We start from the raw sequence: 22,953 nt of genomic DNA, 5'->3' as shown, positions 1-22,953 counted from the left end.
ACAACACAAACGCAGCTCTTTTGCTTTAACTACACAAGCAGTTCAGAAATTGGATTTACAGTCTTAAAAATGCTCGAAAAGCATGCTAATACTGGGTGAGTTTCGTTCTGTTGGCAGCTAAATGAGGACAGTTTGGCTGGAGCCGCTAACCTGAAGTTCAAGTCCATCCAGTTTCTACACCGCTTATCTCCATTGAGTCCACTTGGCGCGAGAAGCGGGGCACACGCTGGGCTTGTCGCCCGCCAACTACGCCGCAAAGTCCTGGTTGAGTAAAACTATACAGTTGCAACCTCCAAGTTTAAATACAAAATGTTTCCTCCATAGGAATGAATGGAAAGAGAAATCATCCATTGCGGGTCAAACTGTCAGCATCCTAAAACCCTCATTAATATTAAGTGGACCGCCAGATGGGCTAAATGTGGCCCAGGGGCCACTTATGGCCCGCTCTGTTCTTTAATCCGGTCCACCGAGCATTCACATTATCAATTGTCTTAAACAACCTTTACAATTTCACAAATTCCTCATTCGTTGCACAGTCACACCGAGTGCTGGTTAGCTACTTGTGCAGCCACAGCTGTCCTGGGGCAGTCTGAGAGAAGCGTGGCTGCCATTCTGCGCCTACAGCCCCTTACAAACATCCGACCACGAGCCAGCCTCCGGTTGCAGGGCGGACACTTACCCGCTGCACCACAGAGATTAGCTGCAAAACGGGTGCAGGAAGGGCATCGATCTTAGAAAACTGTGCCAAATCATGCGAATGGATGGCTGCGGTAACAGCAAATACAAATCTTGTATGTAAAAAAAAAAAAAAAAAAAAAAAAAAAAAAACCCCAAAAAAGCCAAATGTGCAGCCCCGTGTAATTCCCTTACAAGGCTCCTTGGAGCATGACTCGGCTCTTTTGTGGCCCCGCGTCACGACTGTGCCGAGGGAGGAAGCGCAGAGCAGGTGATGAAGCGCAAAACAATGGCGGCCGACACGAGAGAGGAAGGGGATGAAGATACGGCGAGACGAGATTAGCGGCAAATAAGAAGCGGATTAGCGGGGGCTCGACACGCGGCGACCTTTCACTTTGCTCATGGTGACACTAAGCCTGCTTCTTTATCTTAATCCCCTTTCAAACACTGCTGGAGGCCCCGAATGAAGCAGGAAGTTGATATGTTGCTTCCTTTAGCTCAGGATGCTCACGCGGGACTTGTGTCGGAAACGTCGACAGCTGACTCTCTGCCAGTCTGACTTGAAATGGAAGAAGTCAAAAGAAGTGAAATGAATCAATGAAATTGCTCTTCTCATCAATAATGTTCCATTTGCGCTATTTCACTCGAGATTTTAAGCCCGTTCAAAACGTTGCGGTAAATTTGATGTCTACCCCTCACAATTTCGGCCCGTATGAGTTCACTGGTGGATACTTTCAACTTTTAAGGGTCGAAAAGATATGTTAAGAAATCATCCAGTTATATACTGTTTGACTCTAATTTGAAGGCATTTTTAGGCCAGATTTTCTATTGGCAATATCACACAAAAACATTTTAACTCTAAATATAAAGGACTAAAATGGAGAAATTCCACACACACACACAATTATAAAATAAAAAAATAAGGCTAACTGGGCAGAAAAACATGGATGCACAAAATTAATTACAATAAAAAACACCATGTCAGAATTGTCCAAGACAACCTCTCCACATAATGCGAGATCATTAGAACTATATTAATTTGTGAACAACTTCTAGGTCATACATATAAAACAATCAAATCGGAAAAAAGGAAGTACGGCAGTAGTTGAACTTATTCTTGCAATCCTGCACGAACTATTTCATTATTCAGTTTGCAACCTGAAATTCACCAAAAAAGTAAAAAAATAAAATAACTACTATGTTGACTTCAAAAATAGGTTGATGCAAAATGTCTGCCTCGAAGCACCGCTGGGACCCAGATTTAAAAAAACAACAACAAAAAAAACAACACCACTTCAGTCCTGAACCATGTTTGCACGGCCAGAACCAGTTTCACACGGACATTTATTGCAAACGGACCCAGTGTTGTGACCGTGATAAACTTCGCCAAAAACGAAAGAGGAGCGTCTGTAAGTGATTCTTCAGACACTGTTAGGTGTGTCATGTACAAAATAGTAATCGCTAGCGTGCTAATCGCGATTGCTAACCATTTAGCATTTAGCTTTCTCAAATTCCATCCAATTTATACCATAAACTCAGCTACCAACATATGCAGTTTAAACATCTAAGTCTATCCCTTATAAATGAGAATAAAATGCATGTTTGTAGTAAAAAAAATGACAATAGTTACAATAGCGGGCGGGGGACACGATTATTATTCGATTATTCAATCAATAACCATTGGGAAAACGGATTCTATAAAGATTGGATAGCGACAGCCCTACTTGAACAAAATGTCAGGAGCGTCGTAAACCACCTGAAATGGTTTAACTGTTCAATGCGTAAACAAACACAAGACACAGACGTGTGTTTTTCCCCCACAGAAAGGGAAGGCTACATGGTTTTATTGAATGTTTATTAATGGGTCAACAATCAGCCAAGCACACAAACAAGTTACTCTTTAGCTTCTTCGTTGCACCTTCTCAACGTAAAAAAGAAACACGAACACAATAAATGAACCCAAAATAAAAATATTTACATACTGCATTATAAATATGTCAAATGTACATCATTTATACACAAGTACCAAAGATGGTCACATTGCGACCAAATGCGAGTACCATAATAAAAAAAAATAATAATAATAATAATGGAGAAACAACAAAAAAGCAACATATTAAAAAATATGGCTTGTGAATCAAGAGGCTTTTTGACCCAAAAGAAAAGCGTTTATCGTCCAAGTCGTCGTTTCTCTAAGATTTCAACTACTATGTACAACACTTCATGTTGTGCTAAGGGCTTCTCTACTCGTACGTATGTTGGCATCTACACTATTTCCAACAAATGAAGGCGGCGCCATCAAGTCAGTAAGGCCAGTATTACAGTACATGGTTACAGCACATCTACAATGCAATCAGTGGCCGGTCAGCTCGAACGTTTGGGAAAGGCGCACACGGGGACGTGGTGTGCTGGATAAACAAGGCTGGCACAGTTGCAAGTAGTCTCTGCTGCTCTGCATCTTATATACAAAACACCACAATTATTCTGTTAAAACATGGGTTTTTTTTTTTTGTTCAATCATGCGTCCAGACTACCGAGAGCTTATTGATTTTTATCTTTGGAAAGAGCCACGCTTATTGTTGTTGTCCATTGAAAAGCATTTAACTCCATAAAACAACATTTAAAGAAATTATAAAATCATCAAAAAAACATTGATTGATTTCAGAATTTCGATTCTAGTTTCTACTTGAAATTGTTTTTGGTAAAAAAATAAATAAATAATGTCTCCTCAAAACTGAAAATGAAATCCCAAAATTGTTTTTCAATGCAAAAATAAAAGATTCCAAATTTCTCATTTCAATTCCGAAACTCCCCCCCCCCCCCCCCCCCCCAAGCCAAATAAAACGTTCACAGTTATGTTACGAAAACTGATAGCTGATAAACTATTTCAGAACGTCATTTACAGTTCATAAATTGTTTTTCACAACAAAGAAACGTTTTGGATAAAAACAAGTTATTAAAAATAAAACTTTTGGAGATGCGTGTTTTCCATTGGACAGGGATGTTATGTTACCGCCAACAGAAGAAGAATTAGGTCATAAATTATATCAAAAAATGTAAGCAGAAACTTCAGCTGCATTTTTTTTTTGCACGTTTACTTATGTGATGCAATAAGGCGGACATGCACATGTTAAAAAAATGACATTTTGCTCAGAAAATGCTGGAAAAAAAAAAAAAAAAAGCTTTTCGAAAGATCTATTGACTTCTTGTACTAAATGTTTCCATTCTTAATGAATACTTTCCCCAAATAAAAAAAAAAATTTGAGAATACTGCAGCTGAGGCTGAAGTTAAAAACTCTTTAAAGAAACATACTGAACATGATAAAACCCTTGAAAGGGTTTAAAGCCTTCATGAAGGCAAGTGAGTACACAGGCAAAAAGCAACTATGGTCACAGTACCAACTCAAAGCATATGAGCTAATAAGATTCAACTCTCATCGCCGGTCCCTTGAACGCAACGCTTTTACACTGAGGGAGCAATATGGAACCAAAGACGAGGTCACGTTATGTTTAAGTACATGTATAATGAGGATGACTTTTTCCAGTTGCCTCTTGCGTGTCGTTCGTTATCATGAGACACATTTATGTATTTCACAAGCAAGCCACTAAAGATGGGTTGATAAGGACAAATAGAAATCTTGTCAACCGACCGTCGACATAATCGAGATTCCCCCCCCCCCCCCCGACAAAGATGGCGTAATGGCGCAATTGTACCGCTTTGAATCAACGTGAATGAATTGTGATTGAAGAGGCTCCACCGGCGCACAATGCGGTGCCCCTCTGCCGTTGCGCGGAACATCACCTGCAATCACTTCTTTTATGATGCGTTCACTGTCGCCACCATTTGCTTTCTTTCACTCAAATTGTTTTGTCGGCGTCATCGCTGAATAGCACATCACAGACAATCGGACTCACTTTGGTGACATTTATACGGCCTGGAAGTGGAACTTTTTTTTTTTTTTTTTTTTTTTTTAAGCACGTGGGAAGAGGTGTGCAACATCAGACTCGAGGGGCAAAGGCGAGCCTTTGGGTCATGCGATTTGAAAAACAAATAAAATCTCAGAAGAGCTAATAGCTCGAATATGTAACAATAAACTGCCATTTAATTAAAAAAAAAAATTCTGAAGTTTGGTTCAGCGCAAAATAATTTTTGGGGGCAAAATAATTGACATTTGTGGAAAGAAAAGAAAATGTATTATCATAATACAATTTTGGATAGAAATACGCAACAAACTACAAAATGAAAAAAATTGTATCTGAAACTGAAAATGACAAATTGTTTTTAATTAAAAAAAAAAAAATGGAAACTTATTTTTTTCAATTATGTTTCTAAATTTTTTTTGGGAACATTCTGAAATTGTTTACTGATACATATATATTTTAAAATGAAATTCCGAACTGACATTTTGATTCCAAATTAGTTTCCTGCAAACAAAACAACTTTTTAATCAGAATCAAATCTTTTTAATCTGGGTCGGCCCTCAAGAACCTACGATCGTAAAACAGTCTGATAAACAACATTGAAAAATGGAAACTGAAATTCCAAAATAATTTTTCTGATGAAAAGAAAATGTGGAGATACACGCTATTCATCGGACAGCGACTTCGTGTTAAGTGACAGGATGAGAACTTAGTCGGAAATGATACGAAAAGCGAGATTTTACACTGAAATCTTCCAGCTCCAATATTTAGGGGAATGTGATCTTAATCCGGACCCGAAAAAAATAAATAATACAATAATAAACATTTGTTGGATCGTCTGAAATTTAGCATGGCCCTCGGAGGACTTCCTGAAAGAGTCAAAAGGTTCCCCATCCTCACACGAGGGCAAACCCTTTTGGGGGTGAAAGAAGGTCACTGGCGTAGTTTAAAAAAAGAAGAAAACAAAATATTTAAAGCTGATCATGATCAGGAACAAAAAAGAATCAAAACCAACTTTCCATCATCCCATCCTGACATGCGTCCATCGTCTCCATGGCGGTACACGGCGGCGTCTCGTGGGGCAAGGTGCCCCCTGCGGACCCCTCTACATGATGCTGATGCTGCGGTTGAGCTCACACTGGGCGTTGTTGTTGATGTTGGGGTTGCTGTTGCGGTTGCTGACGTTGGGCGACGTCACGCCGCCGGCGTCGTTGGGGCAGCCGTGCTGGAGCAAGATGTCGGCGCATTCCTGGCTGCCGGCTCGCCGGGCGTACGAAAGCGGCGTCTGGCCGCGGGCGTCGCGACTCTTCACGTCCACGCCGTACTGTTACAGGGAATTACAATGGACGTACATTTATTTCGCGCAATTTGAAAGAATATTGATGGAAGTGAGAAGTCATTTTTTGAACTTTTGGCAGTGGTCACTAATTATGATGCCAACTGAGTTTACGGAGACAGCATACTATTTAAATATTGAAAGTGGACAATTTTTTTCGGTTTAGTGTCAAAATGAATTAAGATATAAAGTACTAATAAGTTAAAGGTTCAGGCAAAAAGAAGTATTATCCCCAAAACATTTCAAAATATATATTTTAAAATTGGTTAAATTATTATTATTTTTAAAGTCTTAAGTTAAAACCAAAGACATTTTTTTTTTACCATTTCAGACCTTTAAAACAATAACTATAATACAAAGGGACAGTTTTTAATCAGGAAAGGTTTCTATTTGAGTTCTGAATTAATAATAATAATATTATTATTATTAATACATTTTAGACAAAACACAACAATAATAAAAAAATGTAATTCACTGAAGAAAATGTTTTTTTTTTCCAGAATATCAGAGCTGAAATAGTTTTTGGGGAAATAAGGGAAGTTGTTATTTGATTAAGATGTAAAAAGGTTAGGACAAAATGTTAACTTTTATCCCCAAAATTAATTTTGAAATTCTGGGTTGAAAAAAGAAAGAAAGTATGAACAAAGATTCAGATGAAAACATTTTAATCGGAAAAGCTTGTTTTTAATGAAATGAAAATAGCAGATTTCCCAAAACTTGTATTATGATTTTAGTTATATATTCAGAATGAGCATTTTGAAAGAATTTGAGTTGCGACTTCAGTGGTGCATTTGCATTCATTGAATCCGCAGAGGAAAGACAGCTGTTCAGGTCACTTCTTTCGTTCCCTTTGCTTACAATCTCCATAAAGGTTAACACGCTGTATTGCTGCTTTTAGACATTTCAGGTTGGACGTCTTCAATAATAAAAGCTTCGACTTTGTTCCATGAAGCAAGCAAATATCAGCCATAAAAAAATGTGCTTGACAATTGCTCTCATTGGTTTTAAGTATTTCCTCTAAGCGCAATCGTGTTTCATTCGGGGAACGTCGTCGTTTTATGAGATCAGCGATTCACTCACCCAGATGAGCAACTGCGTGATGACCACGTTGGCCATGGCGCACGAGAGGTGCAGCGCCGTGCGGCCGTCGCCGTCGCCGTACGTCTCGTTGACCTCCTCCTTGGTGCCGTGCGCCAGCAGCACCACCGCCAGCCTCAGGTCGTCCTCCACCACCGCCCGCAGCAGCTGCTGGCCCAGGGGCACGTCCGACTGGGGCAGCCCCACCAGAAACATCTTCTGCTCGTACTTGGCTCGGATCCAGCGCTCCTTCTCCTCCCTGTGGGTGGGGGGCGGGGGCGCACAAGATGGCGGACGGTGTCAGTTGGGGGCGGACGTGCTCATTTAGCGCCAGTTACCAAGAGAACACTTCCTGCCATTCCACTGATGTATGAACTCATCTCACATTACTGAGGATCAGTTCGATAAGGAATTCAAAAAAATACAAAATACAAAAGAAATAAAAAAAAAAAAAAAAAAAAGCAAATGGGTGATTTTGTGACTATCAAACAGAGATTAGCAAAGAGAACAATCAGGTTCCAATAATGAGGTCAGTAAAAACAGTGGCGGAGGTTCAGGGTCAATTTTATTCAAGATGAGACTGAGAAAACAGGGCACTGCAGCAAAGTGGAGACTGCGGAGTTAGCGTGTCCGTGCGCTAACTCACACAAATTCACATTACACAAAAGATTATTTGTCTGATTTGATTATAATATTTTGCTCATGTTTTTTGTAAAGATTTCCACTGAAGTTCAGTTCAATCAATGTTTCTTTTTCTGCATATTCAGATTAAACATTTTTTATTTTTGCTGGGAAAACAATTTCAGAGCTGATATTTTAATACCCTCTTCCCCCCAATGAATCAAAGATTTTTCAAGTCTAAAATGTTGACCCCCCCCCCCAAATATATAATTATTTGATAAACAATTTCAGAACAACGACAAAAGACGGCTAAACTGGCATCTGACTGTCATACTATGTATAATTTAGCAAAATTTCCTCTTGGATTTTCTTGTACGATGAAAAACATGTTCCAAATGTTCTTTTCATCTGAAATGTTTTTTGGGGGGGGGTGGGGGGGATCTCAGTTTTATATGATCAAAATATCGACATATTATTTAGAGCATATTTAATTGTCTATTCTTTGGATTTTAGATTTAAAGCAGCTGTTTTGCGATCTGCCTATTTGTGTAGTTTGGGAAGACGCAGGTGTGTATGCGTCAACAATCGGCGTATTACGTGATGGATTTTTAGCCGCAAGACGGCTGCTTCCAATATATAATAATAATAATAATAATATAATAAGATCTCCAATTCCACGTGTTTTTTGTTTTTGCGTCCTCATGCTGCCATGACATATATCCCAAATGTTCCACAAAATGTTTTTTTAATTGCGTCACTTGAAGCATCTACAGTGTAAATGCACCCACAGCAGAAGAACACACAGAATGTTCCCGATCACAAAGGGAAATCAAAGCGTCAATTGGGTCGGAGCGTCACGGGACAATATTCCACTTTTCTGCTGGAAAGTGACGTTTAGGCTTTCGAAAGGTTACACGTCTTCACCGCTCACGTCTGCAGCGGACAATACCAGATTTGTCGTATTTTTCACCAGCGCTGTCTGCTGTCAGTCTGAATCAGTGGACGCCCTCCTACAAAAGAAGCCGCGTGTCTCGGCGCCACCCCGGGGGAGACCCGGCCCCGCAGTCGGATCGATTTGCGCTGAATGGCCGCCGAGCGACGGGAGGCCGAGGGCGGGGGTCCTCTTTCGAGTCCGTCCTGAAGCCAGAGAATAGAAGGCTCCGTCCTCTATCGCCATCTATTGCTCTCCATCTTGACCGCCACCACGCTCATTCTCTGATCACGTATACAAACTCGGTGCAGATAGATGATAAAAAAATCACTATCAATACGTGAATGAGTGAGCATGCCCAGCGTGCCGCTCACCCCGCGACCTCGTCGGGCCTCGCGTCTGATAAGGCGGCGGGCGCCGAGAGGAGGCCGTTGTCACGATGTGTGGATGAGTGACAGAAGTTCACGCTTTGGAGTGACAAGACTCTCCTGGGAGTTGACATTCGCCGGCTTCCATTCCCTCTCACACTCGGGACATTTAGCCGCGGCGCTAATGAAAGACAGGCTGGCGCTATCTACCTCTACAGCTCCCTTTTGATTGACACGGCCAAAGAGGTCTTCTTTTACCAATATCGTTAGCCTAATAGCATAATTGCCCAAGACATTTTGAACTTACGGTCACAACAGCAATCGAAAATACCAATACGCTTGCTAAAAATTGTGTTTTATCTTCATCCGTGTACTGTCGATGATCAGGCACCAAGGTCATGGCGATCTGAAAAGTTTCAATGGAGACAACTAGACTCTTCTTGTTTGTTGAATTTGATGCATTTTCTTGTTTTCCGAAAACATTCAAAAATGGCGTGGGCGATTCTGCTATTAGGCTGATGATATGTTTATTAATGTGAGCGCTATGCAGGCCTCATTTTTTCCCATTGTATTATTTGTAATTTATTTAATGATAATTCATCAACCAATTATTTTTAAAAATACTTTTATGTATTGGTCAAATTGTTTATTTTACTAATATTGACCATAAATCAATGAATAAATGATCTTATGACACATTAATAAAAAGCTACATTAATGCAACGAATATTACAGGACTTAAAAATGTAACCATTAAAGAATGGAGCAGGCCAGATGTAGCCCCCAGGCCGTACTTTGCCCACTCCAGCTCAGCTGAAATATTAATGAGGACAAGCGCGTTGAAAAAAATGGATTGTGAGAGCTGTAATATTTTGACCCTGTAGTTAAATAAGGTGACCAAAATCATTTCCATTGATAAGCACAAAGATACACTTGTGCACAAGAGTAATACAGTGATGCTCTCTTTTGTAAAAAGAAACATGGAAATGCAATTTTAAGAATTTTTTTTTTGCTCGTTTCTCAAAGGTTTTACATAACGTCACTGCTGTTTGTCACATTTCTTTCCAGGAGCAACACAAAAACAGAAAAGTAGGTCACAGAAACAAAAAAACTCCAGCTCAACATCCACCCATCCATTTTCTATACACCGCTCATCCTCACGAGGGTCGCATTCAACCACTAAAACACATTTTTGCAAATGCAATAATGGCTTCCTATGCTCGACCGATAAGGTTGGTTTGTGTATTTTTCATTTTTTTGTATTTTTTTTGTGTTGTTGTTTTTGTTTTTTTTCAGCCGATGGAAATCAAGCTAAAAGAAGATAAAAGGATTGACATTTGTTTACTTTAGCATCCTCCTAACTCCTAGTTAAATGGTTAATGATGACAAATGTTTGTATTGGTTGTTTAGCTAAACACAGAAAATCTCATTATGTTTAAATACACACAGAGAATGTAATTACATAAAAAAACAAAAACAAAGTCACAACGCCGTAAAGCGGAATCACTTGGTTCCTTATTTCCGGAAAAGGCATTCCTACTATGAAGCGGAAAGGTGTAATGTGTTTAATTGACTTTTCTGGTGGGGGATAGAGATACTGGTTAAAAACACAAAGTAGACGCACTTGATTTGTACTTGGATAAGATAAATAGAGGTACTTTTATTTTAAAATCCTTTACCATGCCTTGCGTAGCACTAACTAACACCTGCATGTCTAACAATGGTAACCACTCACGATCTTGTTCCATTTCCACGAAAAGGTGTTGTGCTTTGAAAGATAGTGCTTTCACGCATGGAGATACTTGTCTAAAAACACCTTGTCATAAAGCCTTTTCACCCCATCGCTCATTACACACTTAATCGGACAGGACCCGACCCCGGATAGGCGGAAGGAGGAGGAGGAGGGTGGATTTACCTGCACGCTTAACACGACATGAAGGAGAACGTGACGTTAAAGACTCGTAGTGGTTTTTAGATATGAGGAATCTTGAGTTACAGGGTGTTTGCATCTAAATTTGTAGACGTTTGCTATGAGGCCTTGTGCGGAGGGCAAAAGTCTTAAGAGGTGAAGTGAAAGACGAAGCGCAGATTGATGAGCTACAAAGACAAAAAAAACAAAGCAAGCTCGTAAAGCCGCCGTCTTCAAACAGTGTTGATAAGCATATGGTTCATTTTTGTCACGGCCGCAGGGAAAGTACGCAGGAGAATGCGGCTGTCCTCGCCACACCATATGGAGGCCTTTTCTTCGGGATGAAGGTATTGTGCGTCCGACAATAGCGGCCTAATGGCAGGCGATTGCGGACTTTTATGGCGTTAGACCATCAATCCCTCGTCAGTCACTATGTGAGGGGGACAAGCCTGTTAGCAAATCAATTGGGCTTCAAGGAGGAAGGGGCCGTGCCGCCGTCCTCTCTTATTTCCGGCGAGAGAGAACGTCATTCTTTCGCCGACAAATTAAGTTGAAAAATGCGATATGATTTACAACCCTTTGGATGGGGCTCAAAATGTAAATCAGCGGGCTCCAGAGTTTGAATGAGAGTCTGAATGTGAATTGGCCGAGGTTAAATGAGGCAGAAAGTTAACACTAAGATGTGAAACAAAAAAGGCCGGCGAGAATCATTAAGAAGACGTCCAGATCTCACAAGAAAGTGACAAAACAAGCCCAAGGGAGATGCAGGGAAAAGGACAAGCTTGAAAATCACACCTGGAGTTAAAGAACAACTTTTGAAAAGTCTTGTTTAAAACATGGCTTTTTTATATAACATGTCAACAGGACATGATGGCATTCACTATGTAGACTGACTTAGTTTTTAATCAGACAGCGATAAACGATATGATGCTTATTTTTAGAAAGTGTTCATGTTTTTAAAAAGCTACGGTACATGCTTTTAACAGGATAAGCAGGACAACAAGGCCAACTCCAAAAAGTTAAACTGGTCATGAGGAGGACTTACTTGGTTTTCATCTGACAGTGACGATATGCTCAATACAAGTAATTGTTTTTTCAAACCAGGAGATAGTTGTTACAAATATGGCATTATAAAATGTGTCTGTGGTTGTTTAGGTGCTGTACTCGCTTTTACCAGGACATGCAGTGTTAAAAAGTCAGGGGAGTCATTAACTGGACTTTCTTTGGATGGCGAGGATATGATGAACACGTATTTTTTTAAAGTTTGTCGCTTTAATGAGTAAGTCCCCGATCGTGCCCTACCAGTTAAAGCAGAGTATGACGGTTTTTGTGCAAATGGATTTTACTTCTTAAAAACATGCTATTGCAAAACATGTTTTTATTGATTGTTTCGCGACACGCTTCTCACAGGACACGCAGGAGATGACAGCAAACTGCATTCTGGTAAAAAGTCCAAATTATGACGAAGTCGACTTGCTCGCTTTCCATCAGACAGCGACGATATGATGAATATTCTTTTTTCGAAACTTTGTCGCTGTTTCCAAGCAGTTGAAGTGTTTATGTGCAGATACGCTTTCAATTGAAGTGGATTTACTTGGTTTTCATCATTATTTTGCTATTATCAGTCACTTCCCTCTCATGTCCTACAAGTTCTAACAATGTTAATCAAGCTCACTGCTGAATGAAGCCTTGGGGGGGGGAAAAAAGTCTTTTTTTTTTTTTTTTTTAAAAGAAAAAAATACTTGAAAGCGAGAATGTGAAAGGAAGTGAAATGGTAATCCCCGCTTCTGTCTTTTGTTTGGAATAGAAGAGCAATCCAAACAGCGGTTGGCTTTAGACAGTCAGGAGGGGAAGCGGAGCGCTTTGAAAAGGACACTTCCTCACCGCAGGAGGCAGAAAAATAAAATCAGCAGATTTAGCATGTCAAAGTGGCAGGACGGTATCGGGTGGGAGTTGAAGAAAGGGGCGGGGGGGCTTCAAGGTAGTGAATTTTCTCAGTATGGGGGGAGATTTAGGAAATTGGACTTGGTGGTTACTTCAGCCTTGAGCGCATACTTGTTCCCCGTTTGGCTGTTGCTCAGGGGACAAAGGGGAGCGTCGGGTTCCCAATAAAAATGCCAGTGTTGCATCCAGTTTCAGAACTTAGCTGTGTTTACACCAGCCTTCCTGGTAATTGCTGTTCAACTCCACAAAAGTCATGGGGTAACCATCAATAAGGCGAATATCTTTTTGGGACTCCAGTGGAAATGGGATTCCTGTGAAGAGATGGTGTCCCCTTTCGTTTTGACGCGTCTAGATAGAGCTTAACAGTAGAAAGGCCCAATTTATAATTCTGTTAGAACTCTCTGTTGAGCAATGGCTCCTGACCCTGACTTAATTAAGTGGCAAATGGCGGAATGATTCTCCTCAACGCGGGCCCACGGAGTCAAGAACACATGACTGGATTCAAATAAAGAGCGACAAACCAGGACAATTAGTCAAGCCTGAAAAGAGAAGCAGGGGATTTATAGGAAAGGAAACTGAGACGACGCATCGGGCCATCGGAAGAGGAGGATGTCCATCCCACCGACAACAATCGAAGTTTCCCCTTGGCTCCTCCTCCTCCAGCCCTCTCGTCTAGATTGACTGCATGCACATAGAATGGACGCACTGACGAGGAGAAACCGTCCCCCGTTTAGCAGAACTGACCAGCCTGAACAGAGCTCACAGACGGGCACCTCGTAAGGGCTCCATTCCCATGCAGCCCGACCGAGGGGAGGGAAGAGGTGGCAGAAGAAGAGAGACGGCGGCAGAAGGACAAGAGAGAAAGAGAGAGAGAGAGAGAGTGAGTTTGGGGCCAAGAGGGAAGCGACAGGAAGAAAAGGAAGGCAATGAAAGCTGGGCCCCAAACTATCAAAGGTTGCTAAGGGCCAGCAATCCAGTAAACGCAGCAGCTAAAAGTGCAAAATAAGGCCTGGTATATGCCTCCCCTTTTTCCACCAAGTTCATTTGAGATAAATACTGTCAGCGGGGAGGGCGGGGGGGGGGCAAAACACCCCTACATCAGATGCACTCACCTACATTTACAATATACAATATTTGTTCCACAAATTGCATTCATTTATTCCCCCCACTCTATTCTCTTCATTAGGTAGCATTTTTGGGGGCTACACAGCTGTCAGTGTTGTGTATGTTACATTTTCTTGTCCAATCGGATTTCAGCCTCTATGTGCTGCCATGACCAACTTGTGTAATCTGCCCGGGGCTTTCAGACTCAGTAGCGCTGGCCGATTTAGCTTTATAACAATGCGACTGTTCCTTTAACCAATCAGATTTCAAATTTGCCGGGAGCGTCATCATTTTTTTGTTGTTCTTTGATTAGTTGGTCAGCTCGACTGACAAAACATGTCTGGCGTATTACAGCGCTAACAGTTGTTTTTCCAGCGGGAAGTGTTTATTTCTTTCTTTTTAAAAGGACACAAAGGAGACACGTTTTACGAGCCGGTTGTCTTGTAAACGGCGTTTACAGGTGGAGCTGTCGCCACTTTTCCTGCTTCCCCAATGAACAGATGTACAGTATCTGCTCGGACACGATTCAAAAGGTTATTGTGTCTCTCCGAGCCGCACCGGACGGGCGAGCATCTGGGTGCCGCGGGCGGGCGGACAGACGGAAGAGTTGAATATGTTGTGACATTAATGAGCTTGTCACACTCCGCCATGATGGAGTGGCTGTGTTTTTGTGCCAGCAAGCCTTAACACCCTTAAATGCGCATGCTGTTAACCCCTGCTCAACCCTTGACTCGCGCTCAAAGCCGAAAGGGGACGGCGAGACATGGCCCTCTCGTGCGCGCCGACATGTCAAAATCCACCTTTTGCTAAGACCCGCACCCCACTTAGTTACTGTTGCTAAGGGTGTCAAGCTTTCTGAACTAACAGTGTTTCTACACATTTTGGAAAGCGTACACTTCAGACAAAAGAAGACTAAATGATGTGCAGTACGTGTTTGAAGCCAACATCCACCATTTCAAAATCGCTTGAAGCAAAAACAATTACAGCTCGCATACATCACAGAACAAGTCAACCACTGCAACGATAGTAAGGAGTGAAAATGTAAAAGCTGGCTAGCTCTCTACTACTACAACCACCACCACACCACCTTTCTTCTTCTTTGTGTTTTTGGGCAGTTTGGATGCCCTGTGGCATTGTGCTGCCACTAACAGGTCAGTCTTGGTACTACGACAGATAACCCGATTTGGGGAAAAGCCGCACCAAACCGATAAGGACTAGTTAAGAACACACGTGCAAATTCTTTTCTCATGATGCGTGGTATCTCGACACACGTGTATGCCCGCTTTAGCTTGCTAGAATCACGGAGAGTAACTAGGCCTACCGTTAAATATGAATGTATGCAAGTATGAAAACAACAACCATAGTTCTGAAACAAACAAATGCAAAACCATGTATGGTAGTATGGCTTTCTTGTGCCGTGCGATCACATTCTCACGCGGCTGCTCAAACGAGTTCAATCCGCACCACTTGTAACATCAAAACTTCGCCAGTCGGGATGTAGTTTTACATTTTAGAAACGGACCGAATAATGTGTCACAATAACCATTTAAAAAGCATAAAATGTATCACTGAATTCAACAGAGCGAAGCGTCTATTCTGTGCTGCGCTGTGATTGGCCAGTCAGCATTTTTGGGAGGTGATTTCACATCTTTCAGACTGTGCCAGTCAAACCAGCGGCATGCAGGTAATTAGTGATTGGGGTTCTCCCACACAGGTCTAATTGCTGACCTGTGGCTTTAATTTAGACAGACAGCGAGAGAGAGAGAGAGAGAGAGAGAGAGAGAGAGACTGTCATTCAGTCGTCTTAATTAATTACTCTTCCTGCATGAGAGCTTGAGGCTACTCTAAAGCTCTTCTGGGAGTTCTAGTACTTGTAACCTGCGAGTTGCTCTTTTAAAGGACTAATGTGCAGAAGAGGGGCCAGAGGAGAAGGGGTTAAAGCGTTGTTGCAGAGCCGGGGGAAGGGGGGCGCGCAAGTTTGGAGAGGTTAGCGGTGTGATTCATTTTTATTACCGCGCAGCCCCTGCAGGCGGCAGGAGCGGCAAATTATTTCTGAAACAAAGTGGAGGGCTCTCATCAGAGCTGTTACCTGGCTGTGGCCGAGGGCGGCGCGCGGCCCACAGAGGGTGACGGCGAGGGGCCCGCGCCAGTGAGGGATAGCCGTCCGTGTTGGCCCGCGCTCCAGGACATCTTCCGCCAAATGAGAACTGCTGTCTCTGTTTCTGTGCGTGTGCTGTTTTCTATCACAAACTCGCCAAGCAATTAGAGGCGACGTGCAAAACGCAACGACTGCCGGGTGCGAATGAAAAGAACAACTCCCTTCCAATATTTGCCGGATGCAGTCACCGCACGAGACGCGCACAAATGTATTAAAAGAATCAATGAATTGTTCAATTACCAGTTGGACTAGCACTCCTGACAATGAATTGATCCTCTTACCAAGACACTTCCGGACAATTGTCGTTTAAAAAAGGCCCCATTGTGTTCCTAGTGCACGAAGCAAAGTCAATGCGGTTGGGTGAGTTTGGTGTGGAAGAACTCATGGCCTCAACCCCCCAAAACACATTTGGAATAAACTCAAATTAGGCGTTGTGCCCAAACAACTGTATTAGGCTTTCTTTGGGAAATTATTAAACAATGTATTTTTGTTGTTATTTATTAGCACGTAATGTTATTATAATGGTCCATATATTATAGTTAAATCATCACACAAATTATTAATACAAATGGCAATATTATTTAAATTGTAAGTTATCTATTTGCATTGTATGTATTCCCACAAAATATTTAAAAAATGAAAATAATACTAATTCTTGTTTAAAAAATATTCATATTCTGCCTACTTTGAGGTATGATTCAACAATTATTAAAATTGTTATTATTATATATGCTATAATATTTACATATATCATCACAATTGTTAAACCATGTTTCAATGTATTTATTAAAGCACATTTTAATTATCATCTTAATAGTGAACAATTATGAATTCCTATTCTACATCCTGAGTAATCTGTGTTGATTAAAATTGTTAAAACATGAATTTTATTTTATTTATTGGCAAAAAATATTTTTATTAAATATAACTATGTTTATGTATTTATTACAATAGTATTTTAATCAATACATTGTATGACATCAATTATATCATGCATTATTTTAGCACAAAAGTAAGGTATTAATTACAATTATTATTGTCCTATTCTTATCTTGCCTCCCGAGACATAATAAATCAGCATCGGTCTGCAAAGACCTTCTTGTTGCCTCAAAGGGTGAGTAATTTTACTTTATGGTAGTTTAATTTTGTTTTAATACCAAGCGGTTCACTTCTTGACAACAGAAAAATCTGTTTTATGAAGGCTCGCAGTTTAACCCTTGGACAGATTAAGTCACTTCATATCATGTGTTATATTTTTTCTTATCATTCATTCATTTTTTCCCCCCAAATTTCCCAAATGATTCATATTCGTGAGAATACATTTGCATCTGCTGTGTTCTGTATGTGTGGATCTTACGGCAATACATGATGTACTTTTCTTTCAGTGTGGGCAAACGCGCTGCATGTGTGTTAATAGAAGTCAACATGCATCCCATTACAATGCCTGCAATCAGTCTGATGTACACCAGTAATCTCTCAGTCTGTCTGGCGATGACTGGCGCGCTCTCCATAAACTGAAGCCATCTTGTGGATGAACGCATTCACGTTAAATCGTCAAAATACAATAAATAAAGAAGAAGAAAGCAGCGGGGGGGGGGTAAAACTAGTGTTGCAAGAGACATTCAATCAGACAGCCGGTTGATACTCGAGTAGTTACTGAGTCGTTTAGATGAGGTGTCACTAATGTTTAGCGGGAGCGGGGCGCCACAAAGCTTCCCGCACGTCACCGGCGGGACACAATTAAAAATCATCAAAATAACGCGTGGCAAAAAGAAAAAGAAAAAGAAGGCAGGTGAGGATTTATGGCGTGGAAAAAGAGAAAGAAACCCATTAAGTTCCTGATAATTCATCATTCATGATAAAGCAACACGATACGAGATACAAGAGCTTCTCGCTAACCATGTGATATTTTACAATCACTCCGAAGATTACTTATGCCACAAATTAGATTTATTGTTTGACAGTGTAAAATAATGGAGATGCCGCTCCAGGATAAGATTTTTTCTTTCTTTCTTTTTAAAGACAATGAAGGACCTTACTTCCCCAGGCGACACGAGGGACGAGTGACAGCGGTAGCGAGAGGAATCAACATCAATAATCTTTCATCGGGACGACTGGCGCGAGCGATTTGGAGCAGAAAGCATTCGATAAATAACTGTAGGCCATCATTCAGTGGAGAAGTGGCAAGCGGAAAGAGACGGCCTGGTGCCTTTGCATCTTAAAACTACAAAACCATCAATGCAGGTTCGCCACAATGTTTATAGTTTTTTTTGTTTGTTTTTTTTTAAACTTTTGACCAGTCTGAAAAACATGTTGTTTTTTTCCCTAGTCTGGCTTGACTCAGCTTGTTTTTAGGGGCACATGCCTCCAAGTGAGCCCTCATCCAACACCACATTCTGTTGCGCCAATGCAGTGAATGCAGCTTTCGTTACCATGACAACCGAGGGGGGAAGCCTGAGGTTTGCACCGAGTCTCCCTTTGTCCTCTCGCCGGCAACTGTATGCTAGATCTCGCCGGTGAATGTTGTGGAAGTACTGCGTTTCTCCAACTATGACTTGGAAGCGAGGCTGCGTGAAGAGCCAGAGCCACTTTTAAGTCTAAAACAATCATCAAACATCAAAGCCAAAAAAAAAACGGGTGAGAAGAGCTGCATTTACACTTGAGCGGATCCGCATGTTGAAAAGGGGAGTTCGGCAGGATGGTACTTGGTGAAGTGCTTCCACCACGAGCCCAGAAATGAACCAGTTCCACTTAGTTTGTCCGAAAATGCTTCGTTGACTGCAAATCATGTATCTTTGTTCTGCTATCTATGCCAGCATTAAAATTCACGATTAAAACAATCCAGCAAAACTGTCGCTTTCACTTGTCCGCAGTAAGTTCAAAGCGCCAGCAGGAAGAATGTTGAGACGGCGGCGGCCGTGACAGACAGAGCGATGACCCGGGTCCCGGTGATGGATATGTGACGGGGCCTTTCGGGGCCCCAGGGTCCGGCTCTCGGGGTTAGGCTTTAACCATAATGGTGTGCTTAATTACCTGCACAGCCACACAGCAGGCCATTAGTCAGCCCGGGACACCAGGCCTTACCTGTCACCACGAGATAAACAATCCTCCTCGTGCATCTTCAGAGAGGCGCCGGGTTACGTTGTGGTGGGCCAGCATTTTTTTTGTAACATCACAAGATCTTTTCCCCTGATTAACACTTACATGTCAAGTGAGGAACTTAATGGATTTGGGGCATTTAGCAGGGAGCTGCTAAATGATGTCACACTCCGTATGCTCAGCGTGAATTATGGTCGGAAAGCAAATGAAGGGAAAATGAGGAGATAAAGGGATGACCGTGGCAAGTTTGTTACATCATGGAGACTATTTCATGTCTAGCAGTGGACTTAAAACTATATAGTTAGGATAAAATAAAAATAACTATAAAATAATGATTGCAGATTACCGCAATGTATCCCATCAGAGAACTTTTCAACCCTTAAAAAAAAAAAACACACTCTAGCATAAAATCCAGTATTCTATTATCTAATGGTCAATCTTACCTGGTGCTGTCGCTGCCCGGCCTGCTGTAGCCCTCCAGGGCGCCCTCCCAGATGCTGTTGGCCATGGCGTTGCCGATGGCCGTCATCACCATGCTGAGCTCCACGGGCCAGTCGTCCAGGTCCAAGGAGCGCACGCGCGACAGGTGGGTGCCCAGGTTCCGGTGGATGCCCGAGCACTCGATGCACATCACGGCGCCCAGGTTCAGACTGGCCCAGTCTGGATCTGCGTGGTTTACGGGGAGAAGATTGGGTCAGAATGTGACTCACGTTTTCGGGAAAAATTGTGGTACAAAACTATTGACTTTAGTATTAATTACGTGCTTTTTATTTGGATTTTTTGTAAACCACTAAACCCAAAAGAATCTTCTACAAGCATCACCGTAGGTGCCGTCACTTGTTATCAAAGACAGAGTACATAGTTTTACAGTAGGTAGCGCAGTGGCAAGCAGGCCTACCTGTGTAAACTTTACATTTCCCCCCCCCCCCCCATGCTACCTTTTCACCAGTTGCGGGGGAGTCAGCTCACACCAACGAAACGCCATGTATCGGTATTTAATATATGCATTATTTATAGACTGTAATCCCCTGCATAATCCAGTTGCACTATATACAAATTCACCTATTGCCGTTTAATTATTTATTTTGATTTATGTATAGGAACCTATTCCCAGCTATTCGCTGAGAAACTCACCTGTTAACGGTTTTTGTGCTCTTTCGGAAACAGCATATAATGCCACAGGATGCCACCAAAGATAATAGGAAAGTAGTACATGGAAGTACCAGTAACAAAGGAGTAAGTTGAAGTGATATATACAAGCTTTGTATGTTGGGGAGGAGCTAAGTTTAGCCTGTGTTGTTAGCAGAAGAAGTTGCAAGAGAGTCTTCATCTCGTGCATTTGCACGTTCAGTGTATTTTTTTTCAAAATCAAATTATCTTAACTATTAATATAGGGTATTAAAGGTATAAAATCAGAATTGGGTAATTGGACCAGTAGTGTAAATCCAGTCATTGTTAAATACCAATCCAAAAATCCTTAGATTGGATCTCATTAAAGTGTACCAAATGAAATGTCTGGAAAGTGTCGTTGGGCTTTGACGTGAGACAAATGTACTCACTTGCTGCATCGCAGTCCACGCAGAAGCTGTTGCCCCTCACATTGCGTATGGACTGGATGGCCATGGCGTCGCTCTGGCTGCCTAATCGGGACTGAGGTGAAACGAGGGAGGGGGAGAGAGAGAGAGAGAGAGAGCGATTGAGTCGTGGCGTACTAATCAGCGCAGGAGAAGGACAACAACTGTTATAAATGGACGCGGAAGCAGAGAGGGGAGACTCAGACAAAATAAAATATGAAAATGAGGTGTGCTGACACAAGCCGGCTTCTGCCTGTGATGCTTGTCACTTGTAATAAGACAACACTGCCGTGCACCTGTCTGGCAGCCTCCCATGTGTGACAGCAGGAGGAGGGGCAGGGAGCAATGGAATTTTGAGAGACAAGGAGGGGGGAAATGGAAATAAAGTGGCCGACAGGGTAAAGTACCTTGTTCTTGATACTCTCGCACGACTGCAAGCTGGCGAAGATTTGACTCTCGATGGCCTGCACCCACAGCTCGCGCTCCTCATACGTGGACGCCTCAAAGTTCCACGTCTGGCCGGTCAGCGACACAATGATGAACTCAAAGGAATCCTCTTGTTCTGATAAATAAAAAAAAAAAACAACACAACACATCTGAACCTTGTTTTATGAACGACTTGTGGCTAAAACACCGTGATGACTCAACAAAGTCAGAAAGTTTTTCTTTCAAATATCCCGCCTTTCAGTTGAAATGGGACATCTATCCCCCCCACGTCCTCTAAACACAACATATGTTGCACAGATGGCGCCGTTCCTTAACAGCGTACTGTACATTGCGTTGCGTGGCGGCCACGCGCACGTGCGGGGTTCAGCTCGTCGCCAAATGATTGGTAATTACCTAATTATGCTAATGCCAAGAGTGGCCCCGTTTGCATAAATCGAGTAGACGCTCGGGAAAATCACCCACAAGTTGCACGGAAAAAGATTTTGTCCATGTTTTTGTAACGGGAATGCAAATAAAGATGATTCTGGTTTTATCCGATCCATCGATCAATGAGGGAAAAAAAAACAACAACAACAACAAAAAAAATCAATAGATTATTCGAATATTACAATTATTATTATGATGGTATTGTTCCATCCTCACATAGACACGTCACTGTCCTGTGTTCCAGCTTGGAGACCCACACACAAGTTTCGAGAGGGATTGTTTTGCCAACATGAACCTGTGAGGAGGTCAGTTAGCTTGAATAAGCCTCACATAGCATTCATTTGGCACACAAAACTTGAATATAAACAGGTACACACAGCCTTGACATCCAAAGACAATACGTAACTGTCCTGTTTTGCAGCTTCGAGACCTATGCGTCCACATATTCAGGTGTCAGGTTGTTATGCCAACGCAGCTTTGAAAGGGATTGCTTTGACTACATGAACGCGAGCAGGACACATGTAGCTTTAATAGAACTTCATTTAGTAAACACTGCTATAATACAAACAGGTACACATCGCCTTGACATTCTCTAGTAATTAATCAGAAATGTCACTACCGTCTTCATGACATATTTGATATCACAAATCAAAACATATTTAGACACGTAGTGTAATCCATTCATGTGAGATTAACTCTGTGCGACTTGCTAATTGACAGCAATCGCCGCGGTTTGTAATCAATGGCGGGTCCCGGGTGCCGTGACGAGGCTCTTAAATGACACACGTGTGACGGATGCTCGTAATGCAGCGCCGCGGCAAAAGAAATAATCCAATTAGCTCCACACCGACTTCAATTATCTGATTCCGTTTGCACAATCGACTACAGGTCGAATTGATCCAAGCCTCGCACAGCCTCTTCATTTAGACTTGCGAGAAGCGATGTCTTTATGGGGGGTTGACAGGAGAAAGCATTGGTGGGAGGTTAGAGTACAAATATAGACATACGTGCAGTCTACAGCCCCTTGGCAGGCAATTTTTTTGTGTCTGTACAAATAGCATTAACACGGATTGAGGAGCTGGGAAGACCCGGGAATATTCCGCCTTGGGAGGTTGCATCAGAGCCACAAAATATGTAGGACAGCAAGCACCTGTGTATAAGGAGATGTTGGAAAAGAGGGAAAGCTGTGTGAAGTGTCGCTGTTTCATCCTTGGGTGCAATTTCTAGATGATATGCAGGCCATTACTGAGTTCCACAAATGAAACTCTGTCTCTGTTATGGCTCTGAAAATTGCTGGGTCAACTCTTTCACTCTCTCTGGGTGTCATTTAGTGATATTAAAAAAGGCGGAAAACTTCACGACC

General features: G+C 41.9%; 1 protein-coding gene across 6 annotated transcripts in view; it reads right to left on the bottom strand.

Annotated features, from left to right (window-relative positions):
• Positions 1–2,480: 2,480 nt before the first annotated feature.
• agap3 (ArfGAP with GTPase domain, ankyrin repeat and PH domain 3) overlaps positions 2,481–22,953 on the bottom strand; it is a 137,525-nt gene continuing 117,052 nt past the window's right edge. For all 6 annotated transcript variants that reach the window (XM_061796555.1, XM_061796556.1, XM_061796554.1 and 3 more), the window contains 5 exons: positions 21,125–21,279; positions 20,703–20,793; positions 19,587–19,809; positions 7,013–7,268; positions 2,481–5,920 (listed from right to left, as the gene is read on the bottom strand). In XM_061796555.1, the coding sequence (XP_061652539.1) occupies positions 5,702–5,920; positions 7,013–7,268; positions 19,587–19,809; positions 20,703–20,793; positions 21,125–21,279 (944 nt within the window). In that variant the 3' untranslated portion in view covers positions 2,481–5,701. The remainder of the gene's footprint in view (positions 5,921–7,012; positions 7,269–19,586; positions 19,810–20,702; positions 20,794–21,124; positions 21,280–22,953) is intronic.

This window comes from Phyllopteryx taeniolatus, chromosome 14 (genome assembly GCF_024500385.1).
Source record: "Phyllopteryx taeniolatus isolate TA_2022b chromosome 14, UOR_Ptae_1.2, whole genome shotgun sequence".
Classification (NCBI taxonomy): domain Eukaryota; kingdom Metazoa; phylum Chordata; class Actinopteri; order Syngnathiformes; family Syngnathidae; genus Phyllopteryx; species Phyllopteryx taeniolatus.
This window is presented reverse-complemented; position numbering and strand designations above follow the sequence as displayed.